Raw genomic sequence first — 14,531 nt, 5'->3', positions numbered from 1 at the left:
ACATTTGAGTAATGGGCTCCTCTTCCAGACTTTACTGATTTGCTTTGACAGAGATAGTTATTCACCAGTCAGCTCAGTAGGCATTTTTGTGTGTATCCAATGGTAATGTCCTTGGGCAGGTGAAGCCTGCTATTATGGTCTATTTTGAAGAGAGGCAACTGTTTGAGTCCTGAGGATGGGGATGGGGCTTGTACTGCTTGCCGAGAACAGTTGGATAGGACTGCTGGCTTTGTTGCCTACCCAAGTGAGGCTGTTGGATGGGCTCCACAGTTGCCTGAATTCTCCAGTCAGGTTTACTAAATGGTCAGGAAAGGATACAGGGATGTACAGCTTGTGGTTTGCAGACCTGAATCAGGGAAGACTGTGCACTGAATTCCTTGGTCAAGTGAGGCCACCAGTTTTGTTTCACAGATGGGGAAAGACTGTGCTCTCTGTTAAGTGCTACTGTATGTAGGGCTATTGGATGGGCTACACAGTTTCCTGGGTGCTCCAGTTATGTTTCCTGGTTGGACAAGTCAAAGGTTGTATTTAGCACTGAGCAGAAACACAAATTAAATTCCCTGTTTGCGTGGAAGAAGCAACTCTAAAGCCAATAAACATTTTATTTGTTGTCTTAACTCAAGCTGAACCATACCTAAAGTCTCTGAACAGAGCAGAGCCAATGGCTTTGCTCTGCGAACTACTGGCTTTGCCTGCCTGCCTCTCAACTTCAGCTCTGCTGGGCCACACAGCCTCCAGGAGTTGTCTCTAGCCTTTCTGACCAGTTGGGACCATAAGACACTTTCCACAGAAAGTAGGGCTAGGATTCAGCTCCCTGACTGGAGATGGACAAACTGAACTCTAGGGCTGGCAAAACTCCTCCTCTGAGGATCCAAATCAGACAGATCTGTTCCCTTCCCTGTTTCCTAGTGAAGTACACTTCTCACTTGGCTCTGCAGATGAGCAAAACCCTTGGTTAGAGTTACTCTTCGGGCACTACAGGTATGAACTTTGTCTTCCATGATCCATGTGCTGGTTGTTGCAGTCCCCTTCCCCTTTCTCCATGGCAAGAAGATTCCCAGTGACCGAAGCCCACAGATTCTCCTGCAGTTCCCATGGTGTGAGATCAGTGCAGGGGTTCCTACAAAAGTAACTCACAATGCTGGGGGAATCTTGTCCCCTCTGGGTTCTCTTTTCCCACTGGAGGAACCAGAGCTCAGGGGAGACCTCTCTGCATTGTGTTGCACTGGCGTGGGGAGAGGAAATGTGGTCAAGGTGTAGCTATTTGTCTAATCCTTCTAGTGTAGTCTGTCTTGGTCTATGTGGTTTGTGGAGGTGCTTTGGCCTCAACCAATATTCTAGGATTTTCTCAATTGTGTCTTGTTCTTGAATAGTTGCTAGTTGTTCTTGTGAGGGGGACAGAAGTCACTGACAACATATGTCACCATCTTAATGCCATCATTCCTCCAAGAGACTTTCTTAATGGGATTTCAGGTATACAAAGCTATTTCTAGAGTTTAGTGTGGGCTAGGGATTGGGAACTGGGTTGCTTATATACTAAAGCAACAGAAAACAATTTAAAAAGTAAAGAATACATGCTCTGAAATGGAAAGGGAGCAATGTATGGGAAGAGATCTTGCCTTGTGCTAGTGGGGTTCTGGGCAATGAAGAGAGGAGATGTCAACATGGGGCATATCAGCACAAGAGTCTTTGAGCAGTTTATCAGGTATTTATTGCGATGGAAAAAAAAAAAAAATCCAGAGCAGCAAAGGACCTGAATAGAAAATATCCCCTGGACTGCACATGAATTTTTGTGTGTACTTTTATGACATTTCCCACTGTCTGGAAGGCGCCATTACTTAGATAGGGAGGGCAAGAGTAACTGTGGATATCTGGAAGAGTTTAGTCTATGGTCTCTCCTGGGATAGAAGAGTTGGTAAGAGCAGTGCTGGGATTGAATGCAAATCTCTACCACTTTCACATTTGTAACTGTGGGTAAATTATTTAACCATTCCCTGTTCACTTTCCTCATGTGTAAAATAGAAATATACTATTATTATTATTATTATTATTATTATTATTATTTCATAGGCTTGTTTTGAGGGAAAGAAATAAATTTATATGTAAACTACTTAGTACAAATGTCTGGCACAATGTATGCCAATAATCAATGTTATCTATAATTATGGTTTACAGGAACGTGTACTCATTTACACGCAAAGAGTCATACATTTCATAAACAGTTCTAAATACAGTACATTCTAAACTTCCTTTCACCTGTTTATGTTCACCTATGTAAAAAGGATAAGCCTTCACAGAATTCTATAAAAACTTTTCTGAAAGTATAAAAAAAAATCTATTTCCTAGTACTATTTCAAATTCTGAATACAATTGAACAGACCAGAAAATTGTATATTTCAGACTAAAACAGTGATGTCAAATTTTAATCTCAGACATTTGTTTCAGGAAACTTCTAAGAATTTAATTCTCTGAACTATCCACTGGGTCATTTCAATGACTATCTACTTATCTATTTATCTATCTATCTACTAGGTAAAACTGGCAACATACTACGCTAGAACTAAATACCTAAAATATTTAAAAATATCTCTTGATATGTTTTGTGGCTAATAAGCAACATGTGACCTCTACCTGGGTAATAATGAGGTAAAATGCAACATTTACAACCCATGATCCTTATACTGACGGTTTTCTATTTCCTAATCAAATCCCAGTATTCAATAGCAAATAATGAGGAAACAAGCATAAAATTCAGATAACATCATGTCATTGATTTTTATCTCAGATAGCTCTATGGAATATTTGTACATGAAATACTTCTTTTAGACTGTTCTCCTGTCCTAGTTTCCTTTTAATCATCCAGTGCAAGACAGATGATGACCTGTAATTGTGAAATCTTTTCTCAAATAGCCCATATTTCATAGTGGGGGGAAAGACAGGGCTTTAGATCTGTGGCATACCTGCTTTGCTCTAGGAATTTTATCAGGCAACACATATACATTCTTATTTTATTTTCACAACAACCTTGTGAGTGGGTGTTAATACTTCATTTGAACTATGTGGAATCTGAGGTACATGGTTCAAGACCATTCCACTAATACAGGGTAGAGCTCATTTCATGGTCTTTACATCTCCCCATTCTGCACGACCCAGTAAGAAGCACAATTATTGTGAAGTTAATTAAAATTAAGCTACAGGGCCTTCAAGGACATGGGCCACTTCGATGCCAGTGAGGCACTAGAGAAGTGTTCACCAAATCCGTAATTCTGTTAGATTTGCAAAAGTGAGATATTTTTATATTCTTTGTCTTAAGGAAGTTTCCTCATATAGTATAAGCCTAGAAACAAAACAGCTGCACACAGTTCTTTCATGCATCCTGCTCCTTACCAGGCAAGTGAGGTGTCTGCATGCATGCACTGTGTGGGGCTTTAATCAGCACACTCCCAGGACTTTCATTTGTGAAGTGCTCCACCAAATTAGAAAGTTGTTTCATGTTGCTTGTTCTCCACAACAATTATGTAAAGTAGGCAGTACCAAATTACAAATAAATGAACTGAAGTCAAGAAAAACAAACAAACAAACAAAACCTAAATGAGTGTCCGCAGAACTTCAGGTTGATAAGCAATGGGGATTAGCCAAAAACAAAACCAAACCAAAATCAAACAAACAAAAACAAGATGAGTTTGTTTTTGAATTTCAAAGTCTGAGTTTTTCTCTTTGCTTCTTTTTCTGTAATTTTATGACATTTAATCATTTTCCAACTTTTGTTTCATAAGCTTAAATCAAAAAGCAGTGGGTCGGCTAGGTGGCTCAGTCCGTTAAGCATCTGACTTTAGACAGGTCATGATCTCCTGGTCTGTGTGTCCGAGCCCCATGTCAGGCTCTGTGCTGACAACACAGAGCCTGGAGCCCGCTTCAAGTTCTGTGTCTCCCTCTCTCTGCCCCTCCTCCACCCCTGCTCACATTCTCTCTCTCTCTCTCTCTCTCTCTCTCTCTCTCTCTCTCTCTATCTCTCAAAAATAAACATTAAAAACAAGCAAAAACAAAAAACAAAAAAATAAAACAGTGACTTGCAATCTGCAAGACTAAGTGGTTCTATTGTTATTGTTGCTCCCCAGCCCCTGCCAGAGAAATCAAATAGGATGCTTTGAAACTGGACATGGTTCAAACCCTTCAGACACAGCAGTTTCCAAGTATTTTCTGGTTTTCTCAGAAGGCTGCTTGTACACCTTTGTAGGAGACTCATTACACGGCCCAGAGTAAAACTCTTGAGGGAGAAGGGAGTCCACTGCTATCTTCCATAAGACCAGGTGGCCAGCCTCACCTGTCCAGCTAGCACACAAGGCAAAGGAGGACTCTGGGTGAAAGCCAGGATTTGGCTCGAAGAGAAAGCTCCTGCTGAGGACTGCTGGGCTGAACCGGTGCCAGCCGGATCTACCTGCTGAGTTTGTCTTTACACAGAAAAGACATTAACAAGCATCCTGGAACAAGAAGTTACAGCCAATGCAAAGAAAATAAGTGAGTTATCTTATAAGAAACACAAAACTCACAGAGACATCTTAAATTCCTATATTTCTGATTTATGAAATAAGTAAACAATCTGCTCTTTACCTTTAGAGACTGGGTCCCATGATTTATTTAACAGGAAACTATTGCTTGTCACCTAATTTGACATCATGACTTCTTTGGGGGTGTTAAAACATAACCAGTGTAGGTTATTATCCTCTTATCTTACTTTGACTTTGTAGGATTGGAGTGTCTGACAGGAAAGGTGGGAAGGAGGAGGGTTGGAGAGAGAGAGAAAGGGGGGAAGGAAGTGAAGGAGGAAGGGAGGCACTGAAGGAAAGAGGGCGGGGAGGGAGATGAGACAGATAAAAATAAGAGTGTGACATTATTATAAGGAAAAAAAAGACACTACCCATCTCTGAGTAAAAGAACAGACTGTATTTTCTCTAAATCTTCCAATACTTAGCCCGAAACATGTTTCCAAGTAAGAACATTTTCTCACAAAGCATATGCAAAATATTTCAAGCCTCAGGTTTTGGCTCTTTGATTTATTTTTTTTATTTCATTTTATTTTATTTTATTTTATTTTTTACCAGAATCATTTACTTAACAGAGTTATGGGCTCAGTTTAGTTAGAACTGAAGACATGTGTAATGGATGGAAAAGATGGCCTGGGCAATAGTCCAGCAACTAAAACAGAATTAGAATCATCACAGACACTTTAATCCCAATTATTTAATCTGCGGGGTGTCTAACACCACAAGTATTTGGCATGACTCAACAAAACAGTAGAGTTTACAGAGAAACAGAGGAAGAAAAAAAACTAAATTGATGAAATAAAAATGAACTAAAGAGCTTTTTTTTTTTTTTTTCATTAGGCTAGGATCTATATCCTCAAAGTGAAATAAATATAAAATTAGAATCCGTGTTGTGTGGAGGGAGGAGGATTAATGGTATTTTCAAAAATAACATATAAAATAAAACCCAAGCACATTATTAATATCAATGTCATAATGATACCACCTTGATATCCCTCCCCACTCTTTCTTCCAGCCTCACCATGACCTGTCTACACACCCCAAAACGTGTCCACATGCACCTGCACCATCACCTGGCCAAATTACTGCATTCTGCTTAACAAATGTACATTTATGTAATAAATGATTACAGCCATGAACACATGAGGAAAGAATCCATGACCTAGGGTCAACTTTTGACTAACAAAGTTTTATAAGCTCTCTAATAGTTTATAAAACAATTCAAATGATATTAATAAAGTAACACATAAGCTGATTAGGAACTAAAGGCTGTGGTTCCTACCGGAAAAGAAGAGCTAGAATAAAGCTTAATAATTACAAACAGAACCTACTAGGTTTTCTGCAACTGAAATGCATTGTAAATGGTATTCTAATTTTTTTTAATGCTTTTCTTTTTTAGAGAGAGCGAGAGAGAGCAGAGGAGGGGCAGAGAGAAGGAGACACAGAATCCAAAACAGGCTCCAGGCTCCAAGCTGTCAGCACAGAGCCCAATGTGGGGCCGGAACAGAGGAACCATGAGATCATGACCTGAGCTGAAGTCAGAAACTTCACCAACTGAGCCACCCAGGCACCCCTGTAAATGATATTCTAAAGGCAAAGCTCACACACGTTTTTAAAGAGGATTTTCCAGCAATTTCTAAATAATAGAAATGACTCCTTAGGGTTTCTTTACATCAATAAAGATAAAAAATTATTTAAAAATTACACTAAGTTAAATGACAGTTAATAAATATCATCATGCTAAACCACAGAGTTTTCAAAAACTTCAAGTGGTATACCTACTAAATTAGTTTTATTTTATGTTTTTGTAACACCTGACATTCTCATTGGAAGAGATGAAATATTTGAGTTTTACAAAAAACAAAACAAAACAAAAAAGCAAGACCATAAATTATTACACATTTCACCAAACACAATTCTAATTTTTAAGTACTTTACAGTACTTTTCCTGTTTATATATTTATGTTTTTGCTTTCACTGACAGATTATAATCACTAAGAATTTAAGAAGGTAATGAAAGAAGCTAAAAGGGAATTTAAAAATCTCTATATCTCATGAAATGCATTCGTTAGAATTACATTTTAAACCATTTCATTGTTTTTTATCACTATTATAATATACATTTTAAATCAGAGCTACCCCTTGATTTTCTGTGATCAGAACACATGGGATGAATAAATCCTATATATGTGAAATCTATAGCATCAGAAGAAAGATGAAAATTCCAATCAACTTTTAATACTCAACAATACCTGTGCCACTATCTATTTGTACCATGATTTACAAACAGCAATTTCATACTACAATTTATGGTGTTACTGATCCTACTATTTTTGTGGAAAGTTCTTCATTATGACACCTTGCATATGTTAATAAACATATTACCAATAATGAACTATTGTCCAAAATTTGAATTTAAAATTTTAAACATTGTTTCTTCATCAAAATAAATTTTTGTCTTGTTCAAACACTGTAAAATCTATTTCATTAATTCTGAATAAACAAATATCTGGAAAGTCAGAAACTAAAAAGAGAAAAGTAAATATATGATAAAGGGAGATTCTCCTAAATACTCATGCTAATTGTTTCAAAAGTTAAAACCAAACATTTAAGAGTGAATCATTTAGTTTTTAATTTAAACATTAATAGAACCAATAGGAGATTTCCAAAAGATTTCAGTGAGTAACTGTCAAATCTTCCAGTTTTCTAATTGCTATATGGTGCTTTAAAAATTATTATGAGTAGATCAGAGTTTCTCTTATTTATTTCTTATATCAAATACATCTTACTGAATAAAACCATTGTGTCTATTACTTCAAAGATATATAGAATTAAGCTTTTTAAAAATATATAAAACATTTTAATGTGTACTTACAAAGCCTTTAGAATTCATTTTATTTTTTAGCTATGTTTGTACACACTTATAGAAACTAAGTGTACCGCCTTGTCTGGGATAAAATTTTTACTGTGAATTAAAAATACTATTAGGTGTGCTTATGTATACAATAGACTAGGATAACTCCTTTGAAGAAATCACCAACTGATTATATAGACTGTGATAAAATAACAAAATACATATTTACCCAGTAGAGCGACCAATAGGAGCTATTCTGCTCAACAGATAAATACATATCCACTAGAAATTCTAACTGCAAGAATCATTCTGAGTCTCTAAGGTGACAATTTACATTTTTAGCTTGCATATTGCCTTTTTAGTAAAAATTCACTCTTTCTTGAAAGGGAAAAAAGGACAAATATCACAATTTTTAATGATTTATAATCATCAAGGCTGCATATTCAAACTTCATGTAATTTTGATGCTTTATGAAAACAACTGTGAAACTATTTTAAGATAGTCAAGAATGCCATAAATCATATTTGAGTATTTAGGTACCTCTGCTAATTCAAATCAAAACTACTCATTAGTAAAATGAAATATACTTGGTAATTTAAGTGCAAAAAATAAAGAGTTATCAATACTTTTTTACATTAGTTATTTCTTTAAGACATTAGCAGCATATTTTTCTTTTTAAAAAGAACATCAAGTTTGACTCATATATGTAAAAATAGCTATAATTAGTTAATAAAATATAATAATGCACATTATAGTCTATTTTTACAGTCAAAGGTAGGAAGCTTTCTTCTAAATGAAAGAGAAATTAAGTAGTCATTCAAGCAAATACATAAGAAAGCACTCAAACAAAGGAGATTCAAGTGATCAAGTCAACAGCAAAAATGTAGTGAATACAACTAAAGCATAGTCATTTTCTCAACAGTAGCAATATTGAATTAAGTCAAATATTTAAATAGTTTGAGAATGTTTGCCTATAAATAGCTATACATGTAATTTTGACATTTTGTGCAGATTCTCTAAAAGATCACATTTGGTAGAGAAGATTATTAATAATATAAATAATGGTAAGTTTAGTAATGTATTTCTAAGTATAAAAAAATAAACCCTTTTCCCATACCAACTGTAACCTATGTGGATTGAAATAAAGAATTAATAGTATTGATAACTCATAATTATACAAGAATATTTTCAATAAAAGGAAAAATTTCCATTGTAAATGCAGGAATTGTCCACCTTCTTCTCTGTCTTATGTGAGGAAATAAAATCCTCTCACCTGTCACCCTGACACCCAAGATCTGTTTACCTCAAAAAAAAATCTTAAAATTAAAGAGTCAACCCTCTGCCCCCCTTTCATGTCTTATAAAGCAAAAAGTCAAAACTCTTCATGGTCTGTTCTACTTCCAACTATCTAAGATTACAAATGGGTAATTGCTCTTTTTTTTGTTTAGGAGGGTCCTGGTGAGGGAATGATTTTAACTGTCCCTTTTCTGTGGGGTCCCACCGGTTTATCTAAAAAGAAATGAATTATAACAGGATGACAAGGCCACAAAACAAGGCCATTTGGTTTTACAAATCTATTATGTCCTCCAATCTGTTTTATGGGCCTGGTCCTATTATAAACCAAGAAAAACCCTAAAACAAACTCCATTTTCCTTTCTTTCCATTGAAAACATCTACAATTTTATGACTGTTTAACAGTTTAGCCTAAAATTTTTTCACTCTGTGTGTGTACATGTGTATTTTTTTTCCCCAAAGAGCACCTCCACCTCACTTTCTCAAACATACAAAACATTCAGAGACAAGAAACCGGACTTTTCAAACACAAACTGCTGACAACTGTCAGAAGCACTTTACTGGGACATTACTGACTGTAGCTTCAATGAATTAAGCTTGATTCACTGCGGGTGAATCATTTTCAATGCAGAGCTGTTCAGCAGTAATTGGCCAAGAATCCCTGCTGTGAAAAGCACTTGTCAAATAATGCTTGTTTACAAATATATCTCCAGACAGCAAAAAGTGGCAGTTACTGAATAAGTTCAGGGCCACCTCCAATATTCCTAACAGTGGACATGCTCCCTTTTCCTATTAAATCTATTAACATTTTCACTTGTTGATATAGTTGCTAATATTTGTCCTGCTTGATCAATCTTAGAAGTTTCTTGCTAAATATGCCTCTGAAGTATTTTATAATAAAAGTTTTTTTGCATTACACTGCAGTTCAAAGATTTCTTCCACATGTAAGTTATGGCTAATGTATGCAAAAAGACAACTAAAGGTATATTTATCTTAGAATTCACTCTAAAGAGTACATTTTTTTTCCTCCAACTGTCTTTTATCCAACATATCCTAACATGTATTCCATCTCAATTTAAGATTCTAGATATATGTTTGGCTTTTCCTTTTCAGTTCTGCTTATTTATGCCTACCAAGGTTAAAATTTTAAAATGACTGAATAAAAATTACAAATGTAAATTCACATTTATTTCTATTTGCCTTGAATTTTTTTCTCACATGCTGGGAGCATTCATATTATACACATATAGAACATTATATATATATATATATATATATATATATATATATACACACACACACACACACAAATATATATACATACTATATGTATATATACATATATATACATATAGTATATATATACACACATACACACACACACACACACACACACACACACTAGTCTATAGCATCTATGGTTTGCAAAAGCAAAGTATATGTGAGCAAGTTATTAATGGATGCAGCACATACATCCAGTCATTCTGTCCCTGATCTTCCAGGACCTACCAGAAATAATCAAAAACAAACCTAAGAACCCCAATTGGAATCTTTAAGTAAACAAACTGCTCTTATTAATATCTTAATATAATATTGTTCTATTTATAACTCTTACATGCACAAACAAAAAGGGGAGAACATAAATTTTATACAAGAATAGAAGTAATGGTCTGAGATGATACTAATGGAAAGACGTAAAACTGTTGGGTAGAAATGGGATGAATGAGGCGAAGTCATATAATTAATACGATTTTGTTTCCTATTATGTGAAATAGTGATAGACCCCAGCAATCCCCACCTCACTATAGCCCAAGTTTTGCCGTGTGTTGGACTAGCTGGCGAAATGACAATACAACCTGTGGGTGTTAGGTCTGTGATGTTAACCAGTCTACCTTCCCCAGGATTTGAGCTCTGCTTACAACACCTTAAGAGATCGGTGCTATTTCCTAGCTTCCCTCCATTTCCCTCTGCCTCTTCCTCCCGGCGCAGTCTCAGCCCTTGTGCCCATTCAGCGTCACCCTCCCGGAGACTTTTTTTCCTTCCCTAACCATGAGCTTCTACTCCCTTTCATCTCTACATAAACCCCTTCCCTCATCACACCTGGGAGAGAAATTGAAATATAATGGGAACAGGAAAGGATGATTGGCACTACTATTACTATTACTCTTTAAATCCAAACCAGGATGCCCCTTCCGGTGGAATAAGGCAGTTAATAAAAGGTCTTCAAACCTTGTCATAATCCTCCGGACTTCTAACATAATGAATCTAACATGAGAGGTTAATAAAAGGACTAGTAGTACTTAAAACACTTCTCCAACTTTATCGGGAAGGGAGAAAAATGCAGATTGCTTGGGTTGAGCACGGGAGATCGTCGATAGCCAGACGACTAGATAGGTAGGTAGGTTAGGTAGACAGACGGACAGAGTGAGCTACGCAGAATCCTTAAATCAGATTTAAAACAATAAATTGTAAGGATTAAAGACAGAAGTTCATGGGGTGGGGCAGGGATCTGGATCTGCCCTGCTTTCACACGGTTCCTACAGAGCTGGCAGTGCTCCTAAACCAGCTCAGCGCCTTCTCCTCCAGCCACACAACCCGTGCAAGTCACGAGGACACACACGACCCCGAGGCTGCTGCTTCATCTTTCCGGTCCAGCGTCCCCTGCCCTAGGAGTGGAAGGGATTTTTTTTTTAAGGTTCTGTGCCTCACTCTTGGCATCCGGAGCCTCAAATCGAAATCCCAGTATTCCAGGAAGAGGGGAGGAGGGGTTTTTGATATTTTCGTCGCGAGGCTGACGGTTTCTTGCACCCAGATCTGGATCTGAGATGCTGCTCCCTCACCCCCCCACCCCCACCCTAGAGGAATGAGCCCTGGAGCTCAGACCCAAGCGCGGTCCGGGCGTGCCAGAGGAGCGAGCGCGGCCGGAGCCGACACGGGGCCGAGGGCTGCCGGCCGGGCGGTGGCGGCTCCGGGGCTGAGCACGGCTCCGAGAGCAGCGAGCATCGCACAGGTGCTGTTCCCGCGAAACCCGCCCTACTCGCCCAGGAGAAAGAAGGGGCAGCCTTCAGGGTCCGGAGCGCAGGATTGGGGGTGGGGCGGGGGCTGAGGGACTCCGGGATCCGGAACCGGCTGGAGCGGGGCTTTTCCCTCGCGGAGAGACTAGCCCCGGTGGGTCTGAGCAGCAACTTCCTGGCAGCGACACTCCACCTCCCTTCCGCCTCCCGCGGCATCCCACCTTCCCGCCTTCCACTTTGGTGTAATGATGAGCCCCCAAAGTGAAGGGCACCCCACGGTGTGGGGGCGCCTTCTGTCCTTCGCCCTTCCCCTCCCTAGAGAAATAACAGCTCTTGCCACCCACCCCAGAATAGCATGTGGCGATGCCGTAAATAACAGCTTCCAGAAGGCACTTTTCCCCAAAATAAAAGCAGCCGGCCACCCCCACAATATTTCCCGTCACCGGCCCCAAATAACGATTCTAAAAGCCCACCGCTCCCGAAATCATCGCCGCTGAGCTTCGAACAGTTCTCACTCCCTCCAGCCCGAAATGTCACTTCCCCACGCGTTTAAGTGAAAACCAGCCGCACCCAACCTTCCGGCGTGGGTCTCAGACCTCTCTTTGCCCCCGCTTGCAACTTCCCAGCACCCCCCCCCCTCCCCGACCAGACTCGGTCCACACGCAGGGTAGTCGCACAGCGCTCCGCACCTCTTGTCAAACAATGCAACCAAGCACAGCAGAGGGGGCGAAAAGGCTAGCGAAAGCGGACAAATGTTAATTCGTGATGCGGGATGAGATTTCGTCCGCGGCAGCAGCGTCCAGGGCGCCCCGACCCGCACTTCCAGGCCCCGCCTCGCCCCTCCGCCCCAGGTCGCTGCCGTCCCCACCCCCAACACTACCTTCGTTGCTGGGGCTGGCCAGGAGGGTCCGGAGCGCGGCGCACAGGAGAAGGCACGTCCAGAGGGGGGCCCTGCGAGGTGCGGAGTAGCAGCCGGCCAGAGACGCAGGGGTGCTGGGGTGGCCGTCGCCGCCGCCACCGCCGCCGTTGCCCGGGGGCCTCCGGCGTCCCGCACCCGGGGGCCCCGAGCCCCGCATCTTCTCCCGGCTGCCTCCGCCGCTGCTGTCCCGCGCGGCTCAGTCCGCGGCCCCGGACTCGCGGAGGGGGCGAGGGAGGCTCGCGACTCCTGTGCGTTCCCCGTGGGGTCCTCCGCCTTCTGGCACGCGGCTCTTCCAAATGCGGGAACCACGGATCCTCTGAGACGGCCGAAGTTTGCTTCTGGCTCCTCTCTCCCTCCTCTTCGGCGGGCTTAAATTAAATACTAGTTATGGGTGATAGTGCAGCTCTGCACTGGACCCAAGGGTGTCGAGAAGGTCTCGGGTCCTGTTTCTCTGCCTCTGAAGACTTTTAAGGATTGAGGTCTCTAAAATGCCCCAGGGGGAAAGCTAAAGGTTCCTTCTCAGTCTTCAGGGCTGAAACGAAGGTAAGGAAGACAGGTCATCTTCAGTCAAGAAGAAATCCTCCGTAAAAAGAGGAGGAAAGGGCAGGGTGGCTAAGGATAAAGGAAAGGAGTTCAGAAAATACAGGGTGGGGAGAATACGAGAGGCGAGCAAAGGAAAAGATCCAGAGTTTAGAGGCTGGCAAGAGGAAACAGCTGCGGGCTGAGCGCCGACGAGGGGAGGTGGTGGCGGTGGCGAGCGGGCAGGCGCGCGGAGCCCGGCGGCGGCAGCCCGGAGCTGCTGCGGTTCCCGCGGCTCGGGGAGGAAGCGGTGTGCGCGCGGCTGGGAGGACGAGGTTGAAACTGCACCGCCACGGCGCGCTCCTGCTGTGTCTGGAGCTCCGTCGTCTCCTCTGCCTCCCCGCTCTGCACCTCCCACCCGCCTCCCTCCTCCTCCTCCCAGCTCCCCCGCCCTCTGCTGCTCGCTGCCTCGCCAGTGAGAATCTACTGTAAGTGTGAGTTGCTTAGACGAAGTCACACACTCGCGGAGGGAAGTAATCTGAAGGCTGCTGTGGTGAGTGTTGCCTAGCGGTCTCCGGGAGAGGCGCGTGTTCCTCCCCGGATAATTAGGGCGCAGAATTCTCCTGACGGTGCCTGCGAAGACTGGGGCTCCCGGGAGGCGGAAGGGAAATCAGCCTTAGGTTTAGCCGGCAGCCCTTGGAGAAGCGGGTCCTTTGGTTTGGCACAGTGCCTGCTGCCCATCGCAGGCTTGTGGCATCAACAACCTTGTCGTCACATAGCCACGTATTCGCAGAGGCTGTGCTGGTCCGTGGCTAGTTTCTTAAACACCCATATCGCTCACTGCTGCTCACCCTTTCTATTCTTCCAATACTTTTGGCAGCTGGGATGGGATAATTAGTCAACATTTTTTTCAGAAGTAAATTGTCGAGTTTCTAAATATAGACACCGTGGCTATGATTGAAATTTCAGGGAGTCAAAAAATTCGACTTCTTGAATTTTGCAGTGTGCCAGGTACCTTACGATATATTGATTTAATTTATTAATTTAATTGATAGGATGTGTTAGTTTTGAGAAATTATATGATACGAAGCTATATGCAGTTAATTCCAGTGAAATTAGCATGGGTCAAATAATTTCAGGGTTTAAAAAATACTATTTTAATTTTGTGTGTTCTGCATCGAGAAACTTACAAAACAATTACCAAAAAAGCAGTTTGAAACAATTGACTTTCTATGCTTCACCTCTATTATATATTCTCTTCCTTTAATATTTCTTTTCAATTTTCTCATTCATTCTAAGAGATAACATCTGAAAGGCAGTTGTAATAAATACTGCAAATAAAGCATCTACAAAAAAGTGTGAGTTTAGAAGAAAGGTATCTTGTTTAA

General features: G+C 40.9%; 1 protein-coding gene across 9 annotated transcripts in view; it reads right to left on the bottom strand.

The window, feature by feature from the left end:
* The window catches only part of EPHA5 (EPH receptor A5), a 344,908-nt gene extending 332,126 nt beyond the window's left edge, over positions 1 to 12,782 (bottom strand). For 8 of the 9 annotated variants that reach the window (XM_045473882.1, XM_045473884.1, XM_045473883.1 and 5 more), the window contains exon 1: positions 12,586 to 12,782. In XM_045473882.1, coding sequence (XP_045329838.1) covers positions 12,586 to 12,781 — 196 coding nt within the window. In that variant the 5' untranslated portion in view covers position 12,782. Of the gene's footprint in view, positions 1 to 12,178; positions 12,300 to 12,585 lie in introns of those variants that run through there. The other variant, XM_045473887.1, reaches the window with a different exon arrangement.
* Between the last annotated feature and the right edge of the window lie 1,749 nt (positions 12,783 to 14,531).

This window comes from Leopardus geoffroyi, chromosome B1 (genome assembly GCF_018350155.1).
Source record: "Leopardus geoffroyi isolate Oge1 chromosome B1, O.geoffroyi_Oge1_pat1.0, whole genome shotgun sequence".
In the NCBI taxonomy this organism is placed as follows: Eukaryota; Metazoa; Chordata; class Mammalia; order Carnivora; family Felidae; genus Leopardus; species Leopardus geoffroyi.
Note: the sequence above shows the minus strand (reverse complement) of the source record. Positions and strands in the feature narration are given on the sequence as shown.